Consider the following 24705-nt stretch of genomic DNA (forward strand, 5'->3'; position numbering starts at 1 on the left):
CGCAAGTGGTGCTATCTATTAGTGTTATCAACAATCTCATAGCATGCCATATTAGCATATAATGAGCCGCCTGAGCAACGAGCTCGGACCTTGTCATACCTGCCAATAGTCCTGAGGTCACTACCACTCCGCAGTATCGCGATACCATCGTTCCGGAGTTCAATCCGGCCTTAAGGGATTGATTGACCGGTATGATGACGAGTTTAGTGGAAACAGAACATTGATTTATGTCTGGACTTTGATCCCAATGTTAAATCTAGTGACAACTCAAGAGCTGACAACCTATTGCATTCTTTGATAAGAAAGAAACGAACCTTTATCCCTGTATTATAATAATAAATTAAAGCTAACTTCCAACTTCAACTGGGTATTATGATGGATGGTGTCCTCACATTAAACATTTGTTGAGTTAAAAAAATTATCATACGCTATGGTTTAACTACTGCAAATATAATCTCCGATATCAACTAACCATGTATGTTGTAGCATCCCTCCGTAGGACACACCCTACTCCAAAGGCTTTTATTGGGTCCTCAGCGAGTCGAAGACATGTCTTAATTATATATGACACCCATTTTATTACAGTGATCTTGTGCGGTACCTCGAAAACTGCGGTAAAGATACCAAATTAAGCATTTAATTTAATCAAAATATAAAAATAAAGGCCATTATAAGACAACCCATCGATACAGAAAGTTTAATTCGGATTAGCTTGTCGATAATGCTGGTTACTACAAATTTATGCTTATGCTATATATTATAATTGTATAGTTTAGGATAGTTTAGTTACAAGGTGGATGTTATTCATAGTGACTCGATTTACCATTTGGAAATTATATCAGATGAAATTTGTCAAATAATTAATTTTTACAATACACTACTAACCGCATAGTGTTTGCAATGTTTAAACACAACAATATATTAAATTATACAAGCATATGAGACCAAAAAGTAACAATGAAATTCGATCAATCTTATAAAAGTGGAAATTGTTGTTTAGTGATTATTTTTGAATTGTAATAAATATTCTGTAAATCCAACACAAAAATTTAATATAGTCTAATCACGTGGTAAATTATATGCAATGGTAGTCCAAAAAATAGTATGTTCTTGTTTTACGTTAAGGCTGTGAAAAGATTTTTGGACTCATTCTATACCTCCTAACCATTTTTACTCATGTTTACTCCAGAGACACTTTCATAGAGCAATTATATTCAGTTAACTTATGTGACACATTGCCCATGGCCCAGGTTAAGGCTCAGCACATCACATCATTGCACTAATGTTCAGTTCACTTATGTGACACATTGCCCATGGCCCAGGTTAAGGCTCAGCACATCACATCATTGCACTAATGTTCAGTTCACTTATGTGACACATTGCCCATGGCCCAGGTTAAGGCTCAGCACATCACATCATTGCACTAATGTTCAGTTCACTTATGTGACACATTGCCCATGGCCCAGGTTAAGGCTCAGCACATCAAATCATTGCACTAATGTTCAGTTCACTTATGTGACACATTGCCCATGGCCCAGGTTAAAGCTCAGCACATCACGTCATTGCACTAATGTTCAGTTCACTTATGTGACACATTGCCCATGGTCCAGGTTAAGGCTCAGCACATCACATCATTGCACTAATGTTCAGTTCACTTATGTGACACATTGCCCATGGCCCAGGTTAAGGCTCAGCACAACACATCATTGCACTAATGTTCAGTTCACTTATGTGACACATTGCCCATGGCCCAGGTTAAGGCTCAGCACATCACGTCATTGCACTAATGTTCAGTTCACTTATGTGACACAGTGTTAGAACCGTTAATTAAATGTATAGTTGCAGTATAACAGAAATGTGTCGCCCATGAGTCAGCGATGTCAGCAGACTGCAGAGTGAGCTGGCCCAGGTTAAGGCTCAGCACAACACATCATTGCACTAATATTCAGTTCACTTATGTGACACATTATTGTAGAACTGTTGAGTAAATGTATAATTGCAGTATAACAGAAATGTGTCGCGCCAATGAGTCAGCGATGTCAGCAGACTGCAGAGTGAGCTGGCCCAGGTTAAGGCTCAGCACATCACATCATTGCACTAATGTTCAGTTCACTTATGTGACACATTATTGTAGAACTGTTGAGTAAATGTATAATTGCAGTATAACAGAAATGTGTCGCGCCCATGAGTCAGCGATGTCAGCAGACTGCAGAGTGAGCTGGCCCAGGTTAAGGCCCAGCACGCACGTATCGCAGTAGCTGTATCTCCACGGTTATGACGCTGCTGGGAGATGCACCGGGTCAATACACGCTTTACTTACGCTCCACGTATTGTGCACCCGGTACCGCCATACCTTACTGAATACCAACTGTTCTGCGAGATGCTCTTCCACTGGCACAAGTCTAGTTTAACATGGCACATGTTGTTTTGTATCTGTATGGTTTTTATTTTTATTTATTGTTACACATTTTGTTGTCTGTTGTATAATAATGATTCTTTTCGTTATTTTACTTTATCCTTTTTAACATTCAGAAGTAATAATATGTATTTTTGCAAATGTACAATTTTTAATTAGCATTAGTGAAGATTTGCTGTTAGTTGGACCACTTTTTTATATTATTTATTTAGTTTTGAACTTTTATTGCTATTGTTCATTGTTATTTTATTGTTCATATATTAGATAATTAATTTTTATTTAAAATTTGTATATATTTATACATTTCAATCACGTGGGTATAACGCTCAAAAAAGTAACATTATTCATTCGAAATTCATGCTGTGGAATTTTCCAAAATCATCGCAATAGTCTGCGAAGAAGTGTTTTTCTCTTGTTTCAAAGTGTTCCCGCCAATTCTCGGAAATCGCGCCAATCGGTGTGGCGACGTGACGCGACTTGTTCTCTAACAAGATGTTTACGGGATCTGGAATCGCTTGTAAACACGAGAATCACTGTAAACATCCCCCGGAGCGTCAACCTGTGACTGATTGGGCAGGGCAGTGTGGCCGACAAACAGCCTAATTGTGGCCTGAGGCCGGGGGCTATCATTATGGCGGCCGTAAACAGAAGCTGTTGGCGGAGAGTCGGCCAATACCCGCGTGCGAGGAGGTCGGCACTGGCCAATCGATAGACAAATAACTGATTAGAGCGGCTGATAGCTGAGTCGGCCGCCACTCGATGTCGCCAATAACAGTACCTTCTCGAGGTCAACACATTAATTAATCCAAAAAGAATTCTCAACAATAATAGAATTCTATGCTGCTAGTTCATGTGACAGTATTACCCCACATTATTTGTAATTACACAGCATAAATGAGCTGCTTTTTGATATTAAGATGTCACGCAAAACGCAATTTTTATTAGCCTGCTTTTTCGAGGTCAGAATGCTGGACAGCCGTAAACTATTTAAAAATCATACGCAAATGATTTTTGTAAGTAGCTGTTATTACTAAAATGCCATTTCCCCGGCCTAATACGGAAGAGACACATGGAGTTGCTTTACGTACTCTGTTACTAAGTTATGCATTGTGAAACCATTCGTGTAAAACATTCTATGACGTTTTATTAGTTTGTGGCGAAATATTGAGTGAGTTTGAAGATAACATTTCATACATATACACATTACACATAGTACATTAATTAGAATATTGTATTGTCATTATCAACCAGTATCAAACTAAACAATAACAATGTATTTGATAGAAACCCCCATTTACCATTGATAAATGGGGATATAAAAGTCTATTAATTTCTGCTATGATTAAAACGTTCCGTAATTAAGTGAGAAATAAAGTTTAGTTAATTATCGAGACTTTTAAGCTGTATACTGATGCTGAAATTATTTGTTTTCTTGTTCGTTGACGATAAAAGTTAGTACTCGCCCAAAACTGCCTACTGCTAACACATAAAATAAGATCGCATCTAGAAAATATGTTACTTTCCATATTATATACGATATATATTATTCTACCTTCTAATGAACTGATAGTGTCACTGACTTATCAAAGAAACTTGAAACTATAATAAATATTAAGTAGTTTGTAAAATCAAAGTTTGTGAGATAATTTATTTAAATGAAGCAATTTATAAAAACATCTGTTTTACCTTCCTTGAACTTGGCTTTGTTATTTTAAAAAATTAATGGTATCTTTAGTAGGATTTAGTACAATTTCCTTTGGTTTGATGATCAAATTTCGACTTAGTCTCGCCCAGTAGACATAATTAAAAAAGCTGTTTTTGGTCCCAGTAACATAACGTACACTTAGTGGTGTTAGTATTGTTAGCACTGTTATATGTTACTGTTTTGTTAACACCTCTCCCCACGTTATAAGAATATGAAACGAATTGTACCTCTACTGATGTTCATAATGATCCACATTTATGTAGTTCATGCTATGAATTTTAGATTAGGCTGAAAAGAACAAATGATGAAGTTGTGTATTTAAGTAATGTACGTTACCTGGAAAACATATATATGGTTCAACTACTATGGAAAGTATAATACAATATTTAAGTTTTAAACGCAACAATCCCAAAGTAATTGGACATTTTGAGGTAATAGGATACAACGGATATAAATGCTCATAAGGCTAATTAACTATATGAAACTCAACATTATCAAAGTTGTAAAAATTGAAAATTTCACAAACTAATGATGATTTCATATTACATTTATTACATTTAATGTATCAGGGCACACACACACACACACACACACACACACACACACACACACACACACACACACACACACACACACACACACACACATATATATATATATATATATATATATATATATATCTTTACCACACTGTATTATACTGTTCTAACAGAGCATGTGGATTGTGCAATCAGTCGTAGCCTTAGTCATAAGTAAATCCAACGTTCTGATTGTTTGTATGTTCTGGGTTGCGACGTGCTTACTACATGTGTTGTAGAGTATGTAGAACATGTAGACTTAGGACGAGTATTGATTTATTACTGTAAAGCTGAACTGGAAACTTAAATGAACAGTTCACAATTCAACCACCGAATCAAAGATAAATCGATTCTGTTCATTTCTAATAATCGAAAAACATCTTCGTTTAAAATGTACTTTCTTATCTTATCTTACACTACAAGTTAGTATTTGATTAGTTTGCCTTATTTTTATCAGGTTTATCTAACGAAGGAGCTTCTTATGTGTTAACCCTCCACTGTAGCCATATGGTTTTATTCCTTTACCTCTAACCATAAATCAGTCAGACCCGATTACAAAAAAGTTTACCAACAATTTTAAAAAATATTTCTGTTGGGAGGTTTAAAAATCTATTCCAAAACATTTTTTTTAATACGGTAAATATAAATTTCAGTTGGCTACTTGTTGTTTTTCTACGGTAAGAGGTTTACATTGATACTGCAAACAATATTTAAAGCACTTAAAATACATGTATTAAGATACACATAAAGTAGGGAAATTTTCTGAAAAATAGTAATTTTATAACCTGAAATTCAACAGAATTAGTTTTTCGTTGTTCATTTAGTTGCGACAAAACTTTAATTTTTATTGTTTTAGTAATAGCCTAATCAGCCGGCGTGTTTGAAGTATATATTAGTAATTGATTAAAAACACAACAGAAAAAACTTCCTTCTAGAGGAGCAGCCCCCATTTTCCTTGTTTGTACGCTCATGATTATGTATATTTATGTATTCATGTTAAAGGTTTCGCGTCTGACTCATGAAGCAAATTTATTTTAATATTCCCTATATAATTCTTATTATTGTTTCCCCTTTATTTTTTGTAATTAACAATATGATTTTCGAAGTACTAAAAATCAGATTTAATTGTAGAACGTGTATCCATTGGTCACGATATCTAGATTTACATTTATTTAATACGATTAAGATAATATATTACTTTGATAAGATTTAAAGAATAAGACCTTAATTTTTATTATGACAAATACTTAAAGTGTATCTGAGTTGAACTTGTGAAATGTATCTTCCTAAACCAGTCTTCAGTACAGTTTTACATACAAAGGCCTAACACTACTCCGTTAGTTTTCCGACCTCACACCCCCTTGGATTGGGGTCACTTTCAGATTTTTACCTACTACCCTCCTCAGTCCTCAGAGGTGCCCAGTGCCGCCGTACCGTTAGGCAGGACGACTTCTGCAAGAATTGCAAGCCATAAACCCCCAAGGTCGGGCGGGACCGTCTGTCTGGCCCTAGACACGCACGAATGGTCTCCGTCTTGACATCATCTGTCAAAGGGTTCCCGGTCAGTTGTGTCCCGTTAAACCTGGTTATGACAAAAGGCGTCACCTAATTAGCACCACTATAGGTCTTCTCCACTCCACAGACTATTCCGGGTTTTCCCAGAACCGCGTTGAGTAGTCAATTAAGTCGTCACCTTTAAATTGGAAGCAAACAAACCGAGCAGTTTGTCCAGCGATGGCCTAAATACTAACTGGTGCTCAAATTGCACGTTTCATTTGGTTCAGAAAAGCTCAATAAATTAAATCTTCTCCGTCACAAGTTTGGATGAATAGCAGTTTTCGTTTTCTTAACACATATAAAATCTTCTTCACAGTATATAATCCATTATGAAACTCAATGGATTTCTTTTACTGCTCGGAGATCAACACTCCTAGAAGCACAAGGACAAATTAAATTTTTGTGGATTTTATCATTATTCTAAAAACTTTACCACAGCTAAACTGATAAAGAGTAGCATTGTAAGATGGGCATCACAGGAGTTTTGGCAGTATATGTTGATTCATGATTATTTGTAATAAAACTTTCATATCCTCCAGAGCATGTGGATAACCCTAGGGTACATAATTTGGATAGCTTCAGATTAACCCCTCTCACACGGCGTATATTTAAAAGAGACTTATCTTTGAATGTATACTATTTTAAATCTAGTGTAAAATGTCCAAAAACATAGGCAAATTTTATTCAAATAGTGTATCCAATTTCTAAAAGAAACCATTATTACATATGTTTTTAATACTCACATTGTATTGTATATTTTACAGCGTAAACCTTTTTCTGCAGTATTTGGTTCAATATACTATACTATTCAGCCAATTTTTATACAGATCACCTAGAAAACAGAATATACATTTTAGGACAAGAGAACGAAATAAATGGAAATAGGTGAATTTACGAGACGGGCGAGTGTGGGTGTATCCTTTTACGACAAATTGGAGCAAGGAATAATTAATTAAGTACGAAAAACAATTTCAGGGCAAGTACGAGTTGAAAAAAAATTGGATTCTCTTAAACACGATGAGCCATATCAAACTCGATCTCGTAAAGTACAACTTTTTGCATTGTACTTCATGTAAACAATAAATTGCAACAAATAACCTGCACGAAACTTACATGTAGTACTCATTCTATATTTTAAATTTGAAATCGGCTGAGATATGGAAATCGGAAATGTCTGTTTCCAGAACAAAACACTGTTGGGTAACACATACTTCCTGTGCAGTATAAAACATGCTCTGGATCTCTCCGATAATTTTCTCCCAGGTAATTAAAATACAAACAGTTTTGTGTTTTACAACAAGATTTAAAACACTCTTATTATAAAACAATAAATTAATTACTTATTACTAATTATTATTTAAAGAAGTTACTTAGTTTACTGTAATTTAAGTGCGTTTTTATCACACAAACGTTTTGTGATAGACTTTGATAGTTAACAATAGAAAATTAGAATAACGCAAAAGTTTGATAATACAAGTATACTCATCAATCTTTTTCAAAACTTGAATTTATTCATTATCAATTATTTGTTGAACAGTTTTAAGATAGTAAGGTAAAAACAATACCTCCGTAAAATACGTATTAAGATTTGCTGTTTCTAATTTAATGTCACTCTATTGGAAAGCTCTATGCGTACTATTCCTGTATTATTCCTGTTTTATATAAAAAAATATGGTCAATGAATTACTATCGATCTCACAAGTTTTAGAAATATAAAAATTATTCAATCCTGATTTTTACAGATAAATTAAAAACTAGCATAACACAACTTGCTAGTTTACGATAGTTGTTTTTCGTCATATTACAAAATATTTAAGTATTTAACAGAAGTTTTAAAAATAAACCCCATTGGAATTTTTCTTAAGATGTTTCAACACATTGTAATCGACGATTGTATTAAATCATCTTTCTATTCCAATGATATTAAGTTTTTTGGCACATAATAAATACAAATATGTGTAAATAATTCCACCTATACGTCATAGTTTAATTATCCAGACCACAGTAATCGTAACATCTAGTATTTATGTGTTTACTAACAATAATTATTCAAACGGGGTCTTAGTTATGTCGGAAAACATATGAAAGAATAGGTCAGGTTAACTAGTATCGGCGGGAAATTGTCAGTTCGGTGGGGGTGTGGAGGGGGGTGCCCCCTCCCCAGCGACACGCCACTCCCCCCGCCCCTCCCTACCACCTGAGCCAAGCACCCTCACTGACACATTCATCAAATACCTGCGAGTGTGCGTGGTGGTGTCGTGCAGTACCGTGTACCCTGGACGTTCTAGTGACCGACATATAGGATGTGCGACCGACCTGACCTCTCCTAAAGAACCTCGTCTGGACTTACCTATTGTTTATCATCTGTTTCGAACTTCACTTCAAATGATCAAAGTAAGTTTTATAGTTTATTATCGGTTGCATTATCGACGCATGCTTTTTTAACACCAATGTGTCCTCATTGTGATAAATGATAAGTAGATTGATGACGTCAATAATTAATTCACACTGTATATATCAGTTAACACTATATAAGTTCACAAATAAGAAGAATATAATGGTTATAATTTATTGTTTGTTTTATACAGTCCGAAATTGTATTAGAACAATTTAATTCTTGTCTTTGTTATTTTTTATTCACTTATATCTATCTTTTGTTACTAGTTAACTTTATTGTAATTTTTAAATACGAGAGAGTATACGTAAACTTCAAACACAGTTTATTACAATAGGACTTTATATGTTGATAATTTAAAATTGTATTTCAATTTTAAAATGTAAAAAAACTAGTTTTATAGAATTTAAGATAACATTGTTTGTTTCACTTTTTTTTATTTAATGATTTTTAACGGCGTATTCTTATAGTATGTTATTACAAATACTTGTAAAGATATATTTCAATTGCAAGCCAGTTATTTGGTAACTAGGAAGTGTATTTATTCCTAAGATTCAATATCGCCGACTTTCTGTTCTCCAAACCGAAAAATCCTGTGTTTTTTGAACCGTTAGAAATATTTTAAGCAGGCCTCCTTAAGTTATCTAAAAAGTTACAGACGTATATTATAACAAACGTATTTATAGCTCTTGTATTGGAAGTAAAACATATTAAATATATTTTTGTACTTGGCGGTAACCCCACTAGTAGAATTTTACTAAGCGGAACAAACTATCTTCTTTTTTGCGTAATGTAACAACTAATTCCATAATTTTGTTATATGTTTGATCTACAATTATCTACATTCTAAGAACACTAATAGCATGTATCATGCCTTGTCAGCAGTGAATAATCAGCAATAGTTTTATGAAAATTTACAAATAATGTCAACCTATTGTGAAGCGTACACGAATTCGCTAGGAAGCGCGACTCGGTTTTACACGCATTAAAGTCTCTCACGCTCAGATCTATAATAAGCTTTTAACAGCTAAGCTCAACTCGTTTATTCTCATGATTGTTCAAAATTTTTAATATTATATTTGTAACATTTCAATGGCAAATGGTGCGAAAAGTAAATTCGCACATTTTGAGTGAATCAAAATTCAATGATCAAGTCAAATCAAATACTTTCTTTACGGATTGGATTTAAACGAATCTGTAGGATGGTATTTTATGTTTTAGTAATAATTATTAAATATTTCATAAAATTAAAATTATTTTTGCTTATAGTATATATTTTTTCATGACTAAAAGCAACTTTGTTTATTTATCCTTAATCACGTTATTGGGCATGAAATCCATGTGAAAATTGTGCTGTGACATAAGAATGTGTCGCGACTATGTAGAACAAGAAAGTGAAATATGCCCCGGTGCGACCCAGCCGATCCTGGGCGACAGACCAATATACCTCGGCATTAAGTTAATGAGGTGGTGCTAAGTGGTGCTATTAGGGCACTTGCTAATCACTCAGATTAGGCCGGTTATAGAAGCAAATCTCATTATGTCCGACTCGGCCAGAGTCCCAAAACTGGATTACGGCGTCACTAAAGCTCGGCCCTGGGGGTTGCAGAGTCCTAGTAGAATACTTTCTCTTGCAGAATTTAAACTGGAAAAATTTAAGTTCATCCGCTCAATCATGCAGGGAGGTAATTTAGTAAAAAAACTCAGACAAGTAAAATATGGCTTTAATATAGAATGTCATAATTTGCTGTACCACCTGTTGCGCCATCTCAGTGCCTAAAATCGAGGATCCGATTTTTTGGAAAATATTTTTTATCTCAGAGCGATTCCTATTTCAAGCTTTCTTCACAGCACGTACATACAAATATTGACATCCTTTATTGTATCTTTGTATCATTAATTAAAAACAAATGGGCCAATGCAAACGTTCCGTTTTTTTTTGCTGAAAAGTAATTATATAAACACATAAATCAAACTGAAAGTGCACTAAAGGCGTAAATTTTAAATACATATAAGTAAAAAGTACCCAATAATTGTGGCACAATACAGTGGAAATGGCGTTCTCCATTACTCTTCGATTGAGCTAGAATTAGAAAGATATTAATACAACTAGGATTTGAATTATAATTTGTACTAAATTCCTAAAATTATGATTAGTTTTTATTTTTTATGAACAATTTTATTACTTTTTAATAAATTACACGCTTCTCTATTTAATTAAGCGAAAATGCAAAATGATGGAGATTTTGGATATGGATAAGTAGGTGGTCTTACGTCTGACTTGACGTGGACTAAATGAAGCTACCTCATGGGCCCGAGAGCTACGAGCTAGAGAGGCCGAGGGCGGCGTACGAGTTGCGCCACGAGCCAAAGGTCCCGCGCATTGTAGAGATGTCAAGGAATACAAGCTCACATCTCTCCATCTGGATTACCCGCTCTCACCTTTCGCTAGCTTATTCCAAACATCAACAGCGCATTTTTACCGACATTTGATAGTCCTGTTTGTTTCTCCATAGACCCTTTCCGACAAGCACATTTCCATATCACCAAATCTAATTCACATATCAGTATTCATCAGATACCGTCTTATTGAAGCATTTTATTAGTTATTTCGGGTAATTTTACACTAATTGTTATGAGTTATGAAGGAACATCTGGCTGAAGATGAGGCCTGTGATTTGCGGTGTATAGCCGCAATCGGTCGTTTTCATGAGAAGTGGAGAGATTCTATAAAGGCAATAAAGAACCTCTGTTGGCGTAGAGGATTGTATTTAGTTGATACTGTAACTGATAATACACTTTATGTATATGTTTAATTCTTTAATATTGACTATGCTTCAGCTTTTACTTATTAATCATTTTATTTTAGTATGCTGACAAAAAATAAATACCATTCATATTATATTATATTATATTGATTGTTGCTGTTCTTATACTGCAGTCGCCTTCAATTGTCATCAAAGTTATCTTTACTAACCAACGCAATAAGATGTTTTTATGATTCAGGTTTTCAACTGAATCTTGTTGTAATATTAAGACATGAAACGTCATTCGCAAATTTAGAAGTTAAAATATTAGTGTGATGAATATTTCTCATTTGGCCATTAATTTAGCAGGAGTAGACAATTAATCCTATAATTGAAAATTATATTCAAAATTGTCAAAAACCAACATCTGAGACTCTTCTGGCATGAGACCTGCCAGAAATTCCGGCGAAGTCCAGTATTTGGACACCGCACGCCATCTGTGAGGCGCGTAGCGAACTAAAAGGAATTCATCACTAGCAACTGACTGGCTAACTTTTATAAATCAAGATCAAATAACAAAACAATAGTTTTTTCTCCGTAACGCTGGATGCTTTATTAACCTTAAAAAACCATGCCAATAATCAAACAACGCTAAATTGTAAATAATAGACTATTTGTTTTAAATATAAGGATATTATAAGTTTTTCCGTGTAACAAAATTTAGCTATTCATAAGAACATAAATATCTATCTCGCTATAATACATTTTTGTAAGTAATATTATTAACCTTTTTCCTTAACATTTTATGTCTCTTGATAATGTAATGCAAACAGTTAACCCGTGTAAAAGTTTAAATTAAAGTGAAACGCTTACTGATCGATCTAGTACAATTACTTTGTCGAATTTTCTTAGTTACAAATTAAAAAGATATAACATCATCAACCGAAAAATGTTAGTTTAAATAATAAAATATGTACTCTCATTACTGGTACTTGTATTATTTATAAATGTAGTACACTTCAATGGACCAAAGAAAATAGATAAATAATTTATAATGGGTTATCTGTTGTTGTTTTGTTGAGACATGTTTTGTAATGCCTTAAAAGGTTCTCGATATCTTTATTACTTTGTGAGTAATTTTTAATACAATACATGTAAATATTGAAAGGCTAGCTGCATAATATTCGTAATTATTATAAATTAAAAATCGATTTTGATGTAATGTATTTGTAAAACTCCCATTGGCGTATGTGAAATTGATCTTATTAATCTCAGAACGTAAAACACATAATCTAACATTTTACTAACTTTTAAAGCGTTTTTAAAATTTATATTTTCAGTTTTATATTTATTCAAATCACAAACTTAATGAATGTATAGGAAGGGGAATAATACATTTAAGTGTAATATCTAGTCTCATACGTTTATACTTCTAAATAATATTGTCTTCTTACATAAGATCTAAGACATCTTAAATAGATCCATATAATAAACTCTTTGTGTCGAAGATTAAAAAAGCTAGCCAACATTATTGTGAGAAGCAAGCCATACGTACTGCTTTTCTTTTTTTAACTTTTCACGGAATTAGTGAACCCTTCCTAAGTCAAGTCTCAAGACCTAATTTAGACTACTTATTATCTGTGCAGGATGGTCGCGAACAGGATACAGCGGCAGAGCCGCCAAGGACTCTGGGTATTTTATTTAATTTCCAAACCAGAAAAACGCTGAAACGGTTAGTTAAAGACGCGCATACTGATGAGCACCTTTCAAAAAGAAGATCACAGCAGGATGTGGATGCGCGGAGGTCAGTCCAAGGTCGGGATGCGCACGCGCGCCAAGTAGAACGTCGCGTTTTGTGGATTATTTGTCAAGGCCGCGCGGGAGGCTATCTGCCCTGTTAATTACGAGCCTCAAGTGTGAAATTTATACCCGCGCTGAGCGAAAGATGGACCACAGGTTGCCCCGCCCACTGAATTATAACACTGATGAAGGTAGACGTACACTGAGGTACAACAGTTAGTGTTACAGTCTACTCTTATTGGTTTAAGCAGTGGAGACTTTAATACGTGACTTGTCTGTGAGTGGAAAGAATAATAACATCTTGTGTCGAAAGAAAATCTCAATTTACTGTCTATCAAGAAAAAGTGTTAAAGTTATTTTAAACTGGCAGATATGTCATTGTTTGTCATGTACATAAATTGCACATTGCAATTGTAACCAATGATCATTATAGAAACATCAAAACCAGCTGTTTTTTATACAATATGCTAGTAGCCTACATTATGAGTCATTGCTCGGTTACAACCATCATAATAAAGAACTGGCTCGTTAATTCCGTTCATAAAATAGTACCCTATAAATATTGTATGACTTGGTGAACTAGTGAGTAGAAATCTTTTCATAAAAACGTTTTGTTTTATTCTTATTTCTTCTTACTTCTTATGTTGAGTTTCTGAGGTTAGTCAATTGCCTTAAATAGATCCTCCAAAATCAAACTAAAAATTACCATTGTAATTTGAATTTGAAGGCTCAAAATTAATTTAACCAAACATCTTTCCATTAATCAATCCTAATATTGTAAATCTCAATTACCTTTAGTTATTCGGTTACATATTTTGATCATTTAAAGGTTTCTCACACTCATTTGATGACCTTGAGAAGAAAGAACTGTTCTGACACAACACATTAGTAATAAATATTTGCCTGATTCTATCATTAGTTCCGTCGGAGGAAAAAAGTTATGAGGTGCATAATAATATTTGGATCGTGAAGAACAAAGATCGATGTGTCAGACCGCCAGGTGGTAGAGGACGGGAATATCTACCACCGAGGTGCACAATCTGTGATACCGAAGTGGTACGCCGTGTCCGCGGGGTATGATCGGAGCGTGCGTTGCGCGGTAGCCCCTTGCCGTGCCGTGCGTATACATGGCAGTTTACCGTTCCCTTTAACCTTCCGTAATAATGCGAGCCGAAAATTGGTGGCAAGAGCTAAGAGCTGATTTTTATCGAGACGAGGGCATCACCTCTTGATGAGGCGTAATGATACAGTTCACTGTCGGCTCATTGGCTATTCATCCTGTAGGTGGCGAGCGAGAGGTGCCGAGAGACCACCGAATCTGTGGGAATCCGTCAGTCTTTCATCATCCCGGGACCTGTCCTCGGGCGCTGGGAGGCAGGATAGTGGTCTGGCTGGAGAAACTTACCCTGATCACCACAGGATTCAGGAGGATTGAGAATTTTTTAATAAACTGACAAGACTAAAACTAGTGTCTTCTAGTCTACTGTAGTTCCGAACAAGCAACGACTTTTAAATAAAGATACTTTGACTATTTGTGGGCCGGAATTGACCTCTAACCCTTGCGATTTAAACTTGAATGGGCTTCTCCGAGCCTATAGGCAATTTTTTAAAATTTTTATTGACTAACGATCCCACTCTCTTCTACGAGTACACCACTGAATGATGGCTGCCGAACTCCACGTATAATACTTCTGTTTCCTCTCCAACTTGTCTTAATGTGTGCGCTGTCTTTTTACCTTTCTTACACATAAATCGTGATGGTTGAGATATAGATATGCCGTATATAACAAGACCTCCCCATACTTCCTCTCAATAAGATGGTATCTTCCGATGTCTACCAATATAATTACATCCACAAGTGTGAAGTGCTATTATTGTGTATTCAAACAACTAGACTACAGGATTTTGAAGATGTTCGAAGTCCTGGAACTAGTTCATTTAGTGCATCACAGTCGAAAAGATCATATCAATTTCTCTACTATTCTCACTTATAATTGACACTACTCACCTGTAATCTGTAAATGGATATAAGATATTTAAACATATTTTTTATGATTTGAGGATAATAGATTTATATAGGGGTTGGTAAGTTTTAAGTGAAAACTTTTCAAATACTTTGACCTACTTTTGATTTATTAGGTCTATAAGTCTAACACCTCCATGTAATATTTTAGTGACGCCTAAAACAATGATATTAATTCATTTATAATGTACCTTAATAGAATTTCATTTTTATAATCAGACTAAAATAATTAATAATTTTACGTAAGAAACGGGCACGACAATTTTAAGGAATTTTTGCGTACTTACGTATAAGTGTGGATTTCAATAACGCTGAGATGTAACTTTAACAACGAACATAATAACAACGTACGTAACTTTAATAATCTAAGCATAATTTTTAACAGTAAAATTCATTCCTTTGTTTTACAATTTTTACTAAAAAGGTTCTGTGTCATATTTTCTAATTATTTTCTAAAATTAATTTTCATCTCAACAGGGTCTCACAACCCTACTAAATTTACTTACTGAGCCCCACCTCTCACAATGAGTTATATCTGCCAAGAGGCAATCTAAACAATGAGGCATGCTCATAATGAGTTAATACTAATTATTCATGAAAATTTATATTTCAAATCTTACTTACCAATTCACATACTTTACGTCTCTGATAAATGTATGTATTATTTTCAAGCTCACTGGTAAGAACAGTTTCAAATTATAATTTTACCTTGTTAAAACTAAGGCTTGTATACGACTGCTGCTACTTTAGTCTGAAGAAGGATCACGTCATCCTACTCAAAGTTTCTATTTGGCTGACCTTCTGTATTGTATTTTGTCACTTTTTACGGTACTATATTAAATTATTGTATGTGTTAAATGTTCTCGGTTGCTAATAGTGATTTATTTTTACATATTGGTTTTAGACTTTAATTTATATAGTTATACAATTTAACAATAATATGATTTGTGCGATGTACGATATCTTCTCAAATAATTGAGTAATCGTGATACTGTATAATCAAATGGGTCTTTGATATCGACACATTTAAATAATTAGGTTCGAAGCAGTTTCCGTCCCCAAAAATTGTATTCAACTTAAAAAAAAACTAAATATTTGTTGTGAACTTTTGTTAAATTGCATATTTTGTAATGTATTGTAGTCGTTACAAACTGAACTGATACCACTACGATTCTTATTGCACAAAGTTTGCTTCGGGCACTCATGTTTTAAGGTCTTTGTACAAGCCAGGTACTGATGACATCGTAGTTTACCTCTTACAATAGATCAATTAATAAGTATATCTCTTGTACTAGTTTTCCCACACCTTAAAAGGAATCAAAATTTACACGTGGTTTTATGGAGAGCTTTTACGAACAATAGAGAGCATTCAAGCTCCAAAGTAAAGCAATTCGAGTAATAGCAAATAAGAATTTTAAAGAGTTGTGCCGACCACTTTTCAAAAAGGTGCAACTGTAGACTGCCAAAAATAGAGTCCATACACAAAATGCCTACTACATTCCTGACGTATCTTAGAAGTTCAGTTGATCATTGACCCCTTTGTTTCTAAGATACGTTAGGAATGTAGACGTTATTTCGTGTTTAGACTCTATTATCATGAAATAAAATGCAGATTTCAAAAGTTACAAAACTATTAACCTAACACATCTATATATATAAAAATGAATGTTTGTATGTTTTGTCCTTTATGGAGTCGTGAACTATTGGACCGATCATGATGAAAATTTGTACGTATATGTATTTTTCCACGGAGAAGGTTTATAAGCTATGCCCATCCCTTTCCCGATTCAGGATTCCGCCCCACTGGTTACAGAAATACCCATAAGAAATGCATTGCAGCAAACATATGTTAACGTCTTTTCAAATTTTTAATCAGCTGTTCTTTGTAAACATATATTACACTTATAGTTTTAAAGCATAGAGTAAGCTTAAGAGAAACGACAAATTTTGTTTAAACTGTTTTTGCAATCACTGTTAAACATAGACTTTACTATCCAGATAATACAATTCAAATTTGACGTAAAAATTCACCTTTAACTGCAATATTTATTTAATATAAACCATGCTCATGCTTGATCAGAAGAGTAATGCAGATATCATAATTACTATCTTACGTTGGCTACAAATATAAAGAATGTTATAAAATCAACCTTAGTTGTTTTTTTTGACAGAAGTATGGTTCTCAAAACTCCGTGTGTACATATTCTCTCGATCGAGACAACAAAGCAAGCTCAATCGTGGCATCGGAGATATAACTAATTTAATCTAAAATTTATTATAGTAAAAAAAAAAATTTACTAAGTAATATAAGGACTTCGGTTCTTAAGATTTGCGTGCGAAGCCGTGGGTAACAGCTAGATAGAGGCAGGAATATGGTACATACCTTCATAATACGCCCAAGAGGCTCACGATGGAACGACTATCAATTATCTCAGCAATGTTTAGAATGTGATAGAAAAAGAATAAGTGAATATATTAGTGTACTGTTTTCAACGGGAAATTGCGTGCGAAGCCGCGGGCAACTTTTGCAAAAAATTATTGAAATGCGCAGCAAAGCGCGCCGGGCCCGCTAGTAAATTATAAAAAATATACTAATGTCTACTATTTGAGTAGGCATGGTTACGGCAGATAGGACCAACCATGGTCTCTTGAGATAGCGAACAAGCTATAAATGTGTTATTGTGGTATGAGTACCAAAGCCTTACATCTTACTGTATGACCTCCGATGTATAATGTAAATATAAACGATAAAGAAAAGTTTGAATATGACATTTCAGTTACTTATGTGTCAAATGTAAGTTTTCAATCAACAGCTCTTTCAACGGGCTCTTTGAACGAATCTTAAAGTACGTCAAGCCAAAACTGTCAAGAGGAACCACCAAAGAGGGCGACCAATTCCACGTCTGCTCTACAATAACGCGCGCACGTCACGGTCCAAGGTGATCGGAGACGCCCAGGAAGCGAAGATTGCGCAGGCGCATGTCGAAGCGCGAGATCACAAACAATCTGAATAGAATCGCAGAGGTCGGCAGTAATCAGGGTAATCGCTAATTGTTGGAAATTATCATAACCCCGGCCATTCAAGTCAATGTCGCAGCGGCCATTAGCGGATAACAAGGCGAAGGGGTCTAATCTTGTAATCAGCTTCGGTCCTTGTTATCAACTGAGAGATGGCGCCGGTGGGCAATGATTGAGTTGGAGTTCAAGTCCATCACTCTGTCACTTCATCGCTCGTGCGTGTAACTGACGTCCTCAGGTTCATTATGTTGACCTACTTTTGCTAACCTTTCAGCATTCACATCAAACATACCCCATGCATAAAAATCTATGAGTTCATAATGGAAATAAAATTGCAAAATCTTAAAAAACATCTGCAGAAGTCCAAATATTTCTTTAACACGTATACGAGGAATTTAAAATGGTTTTTATGTCTTTCAAAATTATAGAGATGAGGGTGCTGGACGGAACAGAGCATAGAGTCCACCTGAACCAGTTTCTGGATTATATTTAATTACAAGGGATCTAAATGGGAGCATAATCTTCTATCAAAATTTAATTCTATTAAATTGTTTCCTTCTGCTGTAGGACAATAAAAAATAAAGCTTTATATTACTACTAATATATAAATAATAGCTGTGTTGGTTGAAATCCTGAACAAAGTCTCCATTATGATTCGATACAATATACTATACTATTCGATTAGTTGTTAAAATATATACGTTTAGTGTGAAAGGATAATATTTCTACATAATTAGTTAAGTAGTTCTCAACTTAATTTTCCCAGCGGTTCATTTTAAGAAACTACCCGTTCGCCAAAGAGAGTCATCGAACGTGTTCGAAAACGAAGACAACGTGTGAGAAAAATCAGCCTAAACAAATCCGGCCTAATGATAGCTTTCCGAGGCGATGACGAAGGTTCGCCCGTTTCGGCACGTTTCGGCCCCAGTTCTCACACAAGTAATCTGTCAATTCCGAGCCGGCCGCGGTCGGGGGGGCTACGCCACGCCATGCCAGACCGTCCGGCTCGGCCGAAATCAATTTGCCGTCCGAACCAGTCCCAACTAATGATCGTGATTTGGGCCAGATCGTCCCATTATCAACTGCAATTCATTCCGACCAGGTGCGCCGATCTACTAGCCCTGTGCTGTATCGTCCACTTACAGATCGTTCTGTTAATCGATTGGTTATAACGGGAGCAATTAACTATTTCTGTCCAACAACCGCTACTCGCCGGCCTGTTACAACAACAACAATATACAACTTGTCACTTAACTTAATATATAGAAACAACCATATTATAGACTACAATACTACTATCCGAATTGAATTAGCTAATACAATGAATGCTTCCTCTGAAATTCAGTTAGCTAATTAACTGATACTACCAGCATTGAATTAGTTAATGTAATGCTGCTGCCATTTGACTAAGCAAAACGATTCTACTATGTTAAGTAATCCTCAAAATATAAGTTACTTGGTAATGCGCATTACGCCGTTTCTATCTATTACGTGATGAATAATAATAACTTATAGACTATATTTACTTTCCTACATCTTATAGGGGTGACTAGAACTATTTGAAAGTGACTCCCCAACCTTACTCCAGCTTTCCCACAGCCTTGCCCCCAAACTACACCGAAACCCATTTTAGTTGAACATCATTGTTTTACTTAAATATTTTAATCACTCCATATACAAAGCGATTTTCAGTTACTCAGGTGATCTTTGGTCTGTTGGCTCACTAAAGGAACTGTATATTTGGCTTGTTTGTAACGGTAAAGACGACTGTAATTTTGTAACGAGAGATTTTGTCGTAAAATTAAAAAAATTAACACAAACATTTAATTAATTTACAAATAAAACTATTAGGATCCATATATGTTGACAGCAAAGTGCATTTTTACTACAGATTAACTTTTCAAATAGTTAGGTCCGGCTTGTGCTTAGATTAACCAAACCGTAAAAGAAAAATGGAGGATTTATTAAATCGGGAGTGGAGTCTTCTACGCACAGATCACGTAAATATAGTACACTGAGTGTGTGATACGTGATACAAATATTAGTTGGCAATGATTGTTAAACTTCAAAAAAACTACTTATAAACAATAAGAAGTGGGATGTAGGTCAACTGATGGCCCGGACGCAGACGGACGATGGCTCAAGAGGATGTGTGGGAGGCAAGGTTAAGCCATGGTGGGTGCGGAGACATGGATGCGTTGCGAAGGCCGCCGTGGAAGCTTCCTTTGGAATAGGTTGTTGTTGAAATAGGATATCTGTCTGTACCTACATAGATAGTAATAAGGCTAATAGGTCGTACAGTTTGTCAAAACCAAGTTTGGTTTAATTCTTGAATTTGTAAAATCATTCAACTATTCAAATATTTCAATAAAATCAATAAACTTATCATATATTAACCCATAAAACATCAAAGGAAATCTGAAATGTAAGTCTGGATAAGTCACTTTATCATATGTCAAGTTCCATTTGAAATATCTTCACAAAAAGAGAATGATAATAATTAACAATAATAAGACCACTGAATGGCGTTAAAAGTCCCGAGGGTATTAAACTTGGAATCTGCATATAAAAAATAAGCCAAGCCATTTTTTACAAGTCGTTTACCAAAAGCGCAATCATGAAATAAACTTAGGGAAGTTTTAACTACAAAATATTGAGTCAATAGAGTAATTTCATGCATGAACTTATCACAATTTCAGATTTTGGAAGAAACCATGTTTGTTACTCATGCGGTGAAAATATTGTTTATTACGTTTTCCATGTTCTTTTTCTCAAGTCAGACTTTGAGAACACGGTTTATTCAAAATGTTATGTATTGGCTTATGCAAAAAAAAAAAAAAAAAAAAAAAAAAAACACACACACACAGTAACCAAAACCTTAAGCCGGTAGTGCGTGGCCTATGATATAAAATATGTGTTTTGTAAGTACAATTTTGGTCTTTTAATTTTGGTTTTAAACTGATGAAATATTACACGTCTAATTTATTCTTAGTCAACAATAAGTTACAAAAATCGCTTAGTACTGAAATAAAATCAAATGGCCGTGCTAATGGTGTAATGGAAACCTATTCAGCCTTGTATAGTTTACTATATTAAAACCAAACTTCAGTAGGCAATCCATACTTTGATAAAAAAAATTAGGTAAAAAACTTTCCTGGTCATAATTCACGTTGAAGAGTAAATCACGTATCCGATGATTTCATTTGGTAAAATTATTTTCATATCGCATTTGTGAAACAGGTCTAGCCAAACATAGAACTTCACAATTACTTTGAATTGTCTTTTCTCATATCTGAAACAATCCTGGTGCGTACAATTTCTTCAAGATTATTCCGCAATCCACCCCAAATAAGGAACGTTCCACAACTGCAAATGAGTCTTTAAGGATTCGCAACGACCTTGCCTTCAGCGCGCGAAACAGAGCGGGCAACAATGAGGTCCCTGTCGGGCATGAGAGTTTTATCATTTCAAGGCTCCAAGTCCGAATTGGCCAACAATTCACATTGTCTTCGTTTCCGAGCCGGCGGCTCGCTTCCTGCGACCTTTCGCGAGAGACGACCGGCCCGCGACCGGCTCGCCACCGGGTGACCGTTGGCCAACTATTCCGGACACTTAGTCAATCAACAATAACGATCTTGTTTGTTTACCGGCGAACACTGAACACTGTCATGACGCCCCCTCATGGTACGGATTAAGACATAAACTCGCCTATTATATCTGACCTTTCCCCGCCGGACCCGATGGGACCATTGTGCACCCCGTAATCATCTCTGTTGCCCAGATAGCCCTGGTGACCCGGCCGATTTTTAGAGTACAGGACCACCTAATTTTACTAAAAGGTGCTTTCGAATTAAGGACTGTTATTTTGGAATAAGCGCTGTTATCTTCGATTGGTCCCCGCGATGGGAAATGGCCGACGTGAAAAGTCCATCAGTCCATTGATGAACGTCGATAGCGTGATCATTGTTTTTACATGTGTTGCGGAGGCTCGTAATTTCGCTCAATTTGCCGACAGTAATGCCATCCTACTTATACCTCGCTGGCTGAATTCCCCGGTTCTATAGGTTAACAAGTTTTAGAACTGATGTTTTTGGGGATTTAAACTTTTTTACCATTATTCCCCAAACCAAATTACAATAGAACTGGCGAATTCAGAAACATTTACCACACATTTTTTAAAATCCTAAAATACTATTTGGTTGCACTGGTTTATGAGAACAAAACTATAAATTCACGATTTACACTGGCGATTTCTACGTATTCAAAAATTTATAAAATATAACTTTAACCTCGAAATGTAAAGTCTATCCTGTCAAAAAGATCATTCTTGTGTTATTTTAAATTAATAAAACAAATTTCCTTTAATACTTAAAATAACATTTACTATCAGCTGCTAATTAGCAGAAAATCATTAACGCTGTCACAATTTAAATTTTTCCCCCATTTCAGTCTTAAGATTAGTAAGTTATAACTTTCCTAATTAAGTTGTTATAGGCATTGTGGAATAGTAAAACTAAAAGAGTTAAATAAATTATGGATGAAACGCTGATACTAACGTATAGAATATTAATAAATTCCATATTTCCTCATTGCTTGTATAAAAACTGCTCCTCTGAGATCTGCAAGTACTTATTGGGCTGAACCGATAACTCGCCGATGTCGTTTCGAAGTTAAGAGTGTAAAAGCAGCTTCGGATCTGGATAGTAAAGTAGATTTTGGATCAGTAATTGCCTCCTACCCGAACATTAAGATAGTCCCACTGCGACCCGAGACCGGTCTTTCATCTGATAGCGCATTGTTTACAAAATTATTGTTATCATCCCAACACTTGACGACCTTCCAGTAGTCGTTTCTTTCCGATGTGGAATTGTACATAACTATTATCTCCGGGTTCTATTGCTCCATTTTTTACTGTCCAGCTGCTCTTTTTGTGGCCGTTTTGTTCCTTTAGGATCGTAGAACTTCGTCTCAATCTTCTCGTAAACTTCATAGTACTTGTTACCTGTAGTCCATTTATCCGTGAAAACCACTTCTCTAATTGATCGAGTAAGAGCATTCTCCTCTATACGGATCTGGAAATAGAATAAAAGTGTAGCTATATAATGAACAAATTTCGCGGTGTTCACATGGGCTAAGAAGTGCCTGCTTGAACAGGCCGCAAATTAATAGACGGTGTCTTTCGTAAGTTTTCCCTGGAAGAGCCTCATTTCGGCCTAATTGGTGGTTGGGCGAGTAACTAGAGCGGGCGGACTCATTTAGTTTTGAAAATCGTGCGTATAAATAATAGAGGTCGGTAATAGTAAGATCGTGGTCTGACACGGGGCGATTGGGCTCTCCGACAGGCCAATCAATTGATTCCTTCAGTCACGAGAGCCATAACGTGGTCGTGTTCACAATAGAGCGGACACCTGCTACGCTCAGAGGTGTGACCCTATACACGCGTATTGTACTTGGCGTGGACCGTCATAAAGCATGTGGTCACCATCGTTGCTTGGTGACTTCTTAGTGCAGGCATGATCTTGATCATCTTTAGTTCTCTGAATCATCCTGGTCGTTCGTCATTACCTTTGAATGAGCTTCATAACCATCTGTGGCATTGTCTGTTGAGTTTTGCATGATTTCACAAATTATCAATTAAGATCTTTCATCATTATTTTAGGGGTCAGCCTTGTTTAATGAATAGATGAAATCTATATCTTGCTGTTCTTGTGACAAGTGCACTAAATATTGCAAACACCCGTCTTTATGGATAGGGACGTGCTTCTCAAGTGTCAAATACAGGAATTCAAATTTGTATAGTTTCTTGAAAAGCTAATTTCTTACACCACAGATGGTCGCAAAATTCCCGAAGGATAAGATCGGTACTACAGGAACACCAGATATTCTGGCGAAAGCCCGCAGTTACCTCCGCCACAGGACCACGCTACCCGACTCGGGAATGTGATGGGTCCACATACCACGGTGAACATTGACGATCACAATGTCAGCAAGGAACGGCTCCAGACATTGACTCTCAAGGAACCGAGCGTCTGGCATTTCAGTATCGCATCCACCCGTTCTCACCTACAAGAACTGCATGAGATGGTCTCAACGCACATGTAACATCTTGCTGTTATTTAGCAGCAAGTTGCAATCCCTCGTTGTTATATTTCGCTGGCAAAAGCTCAAGGAATCTTGTATCGACTATTTTACTTCCATGAATAATTTCCTCGTAACCAAATATTCAATTTTATTTACTTCCTACGTCATTGGTGCTATACAAGCTGTACCTTTATGTCTTGATAGTAAATTCAATCAATATTGTATGTAATTAAAGGCGCGTTATCACTCGACATTCGTAATCTGCTGTTATAGTTTAATAACTTTCCGAGAACGCACTGTCGTTTTATAATTTTTGCCATCTCAGACCGCGGTTCTCTTATTGGGACTTAGTATTTCACCCGCGGAAGGAAATCATGAGTAGATT

At 35.6% G+C, this 24705-nt stretch overlaps 1 protein-coding gene across 3 annotated transcripts in view; it reads left to right on the forward strand.

The window, feature by feature from the left end:
• LOC124354120 (knirps-related protein-like) overlaps positions 1-24705 on the forward strand; it is a 56423-nt gene that overhangs the window by 20602 nt on the left and 11116 nt on the right. Inside the window, exon 1 of one of the 3 annotated variants that reach the window (XM_046804346.1) lies at positions 8492-8650. The exons of the other annotated variants lie outside the window; for them this stretch is intronic. Within the exon in view, the coding sequence (XP_046660302.1) occupies positions 8642-8650 (9 nt within the window). The 5' untranslated portion in view covers positions 8492-8641. Of the gene's footprint in view, positions 1-8491; positions 8651-24705 lie in introns of those variants that run through there. 3 annotated transcript variants of the gene reach the window in all.

Source organism: Homalodisca vitripennis, chromosome 2, assembly GCF_021130785.1.
Source record: "Homalodisca vitripennis isolate AUS2020 chromosome 2, UT_GWSS_2.1, whole genome shotgun sequence".
NCBI lineage: Eukaryota > Metazoa > Arthropoda > Insecta > Hemiptera > Cicadellidae > Homalodisca > Homalodisca vitripennis.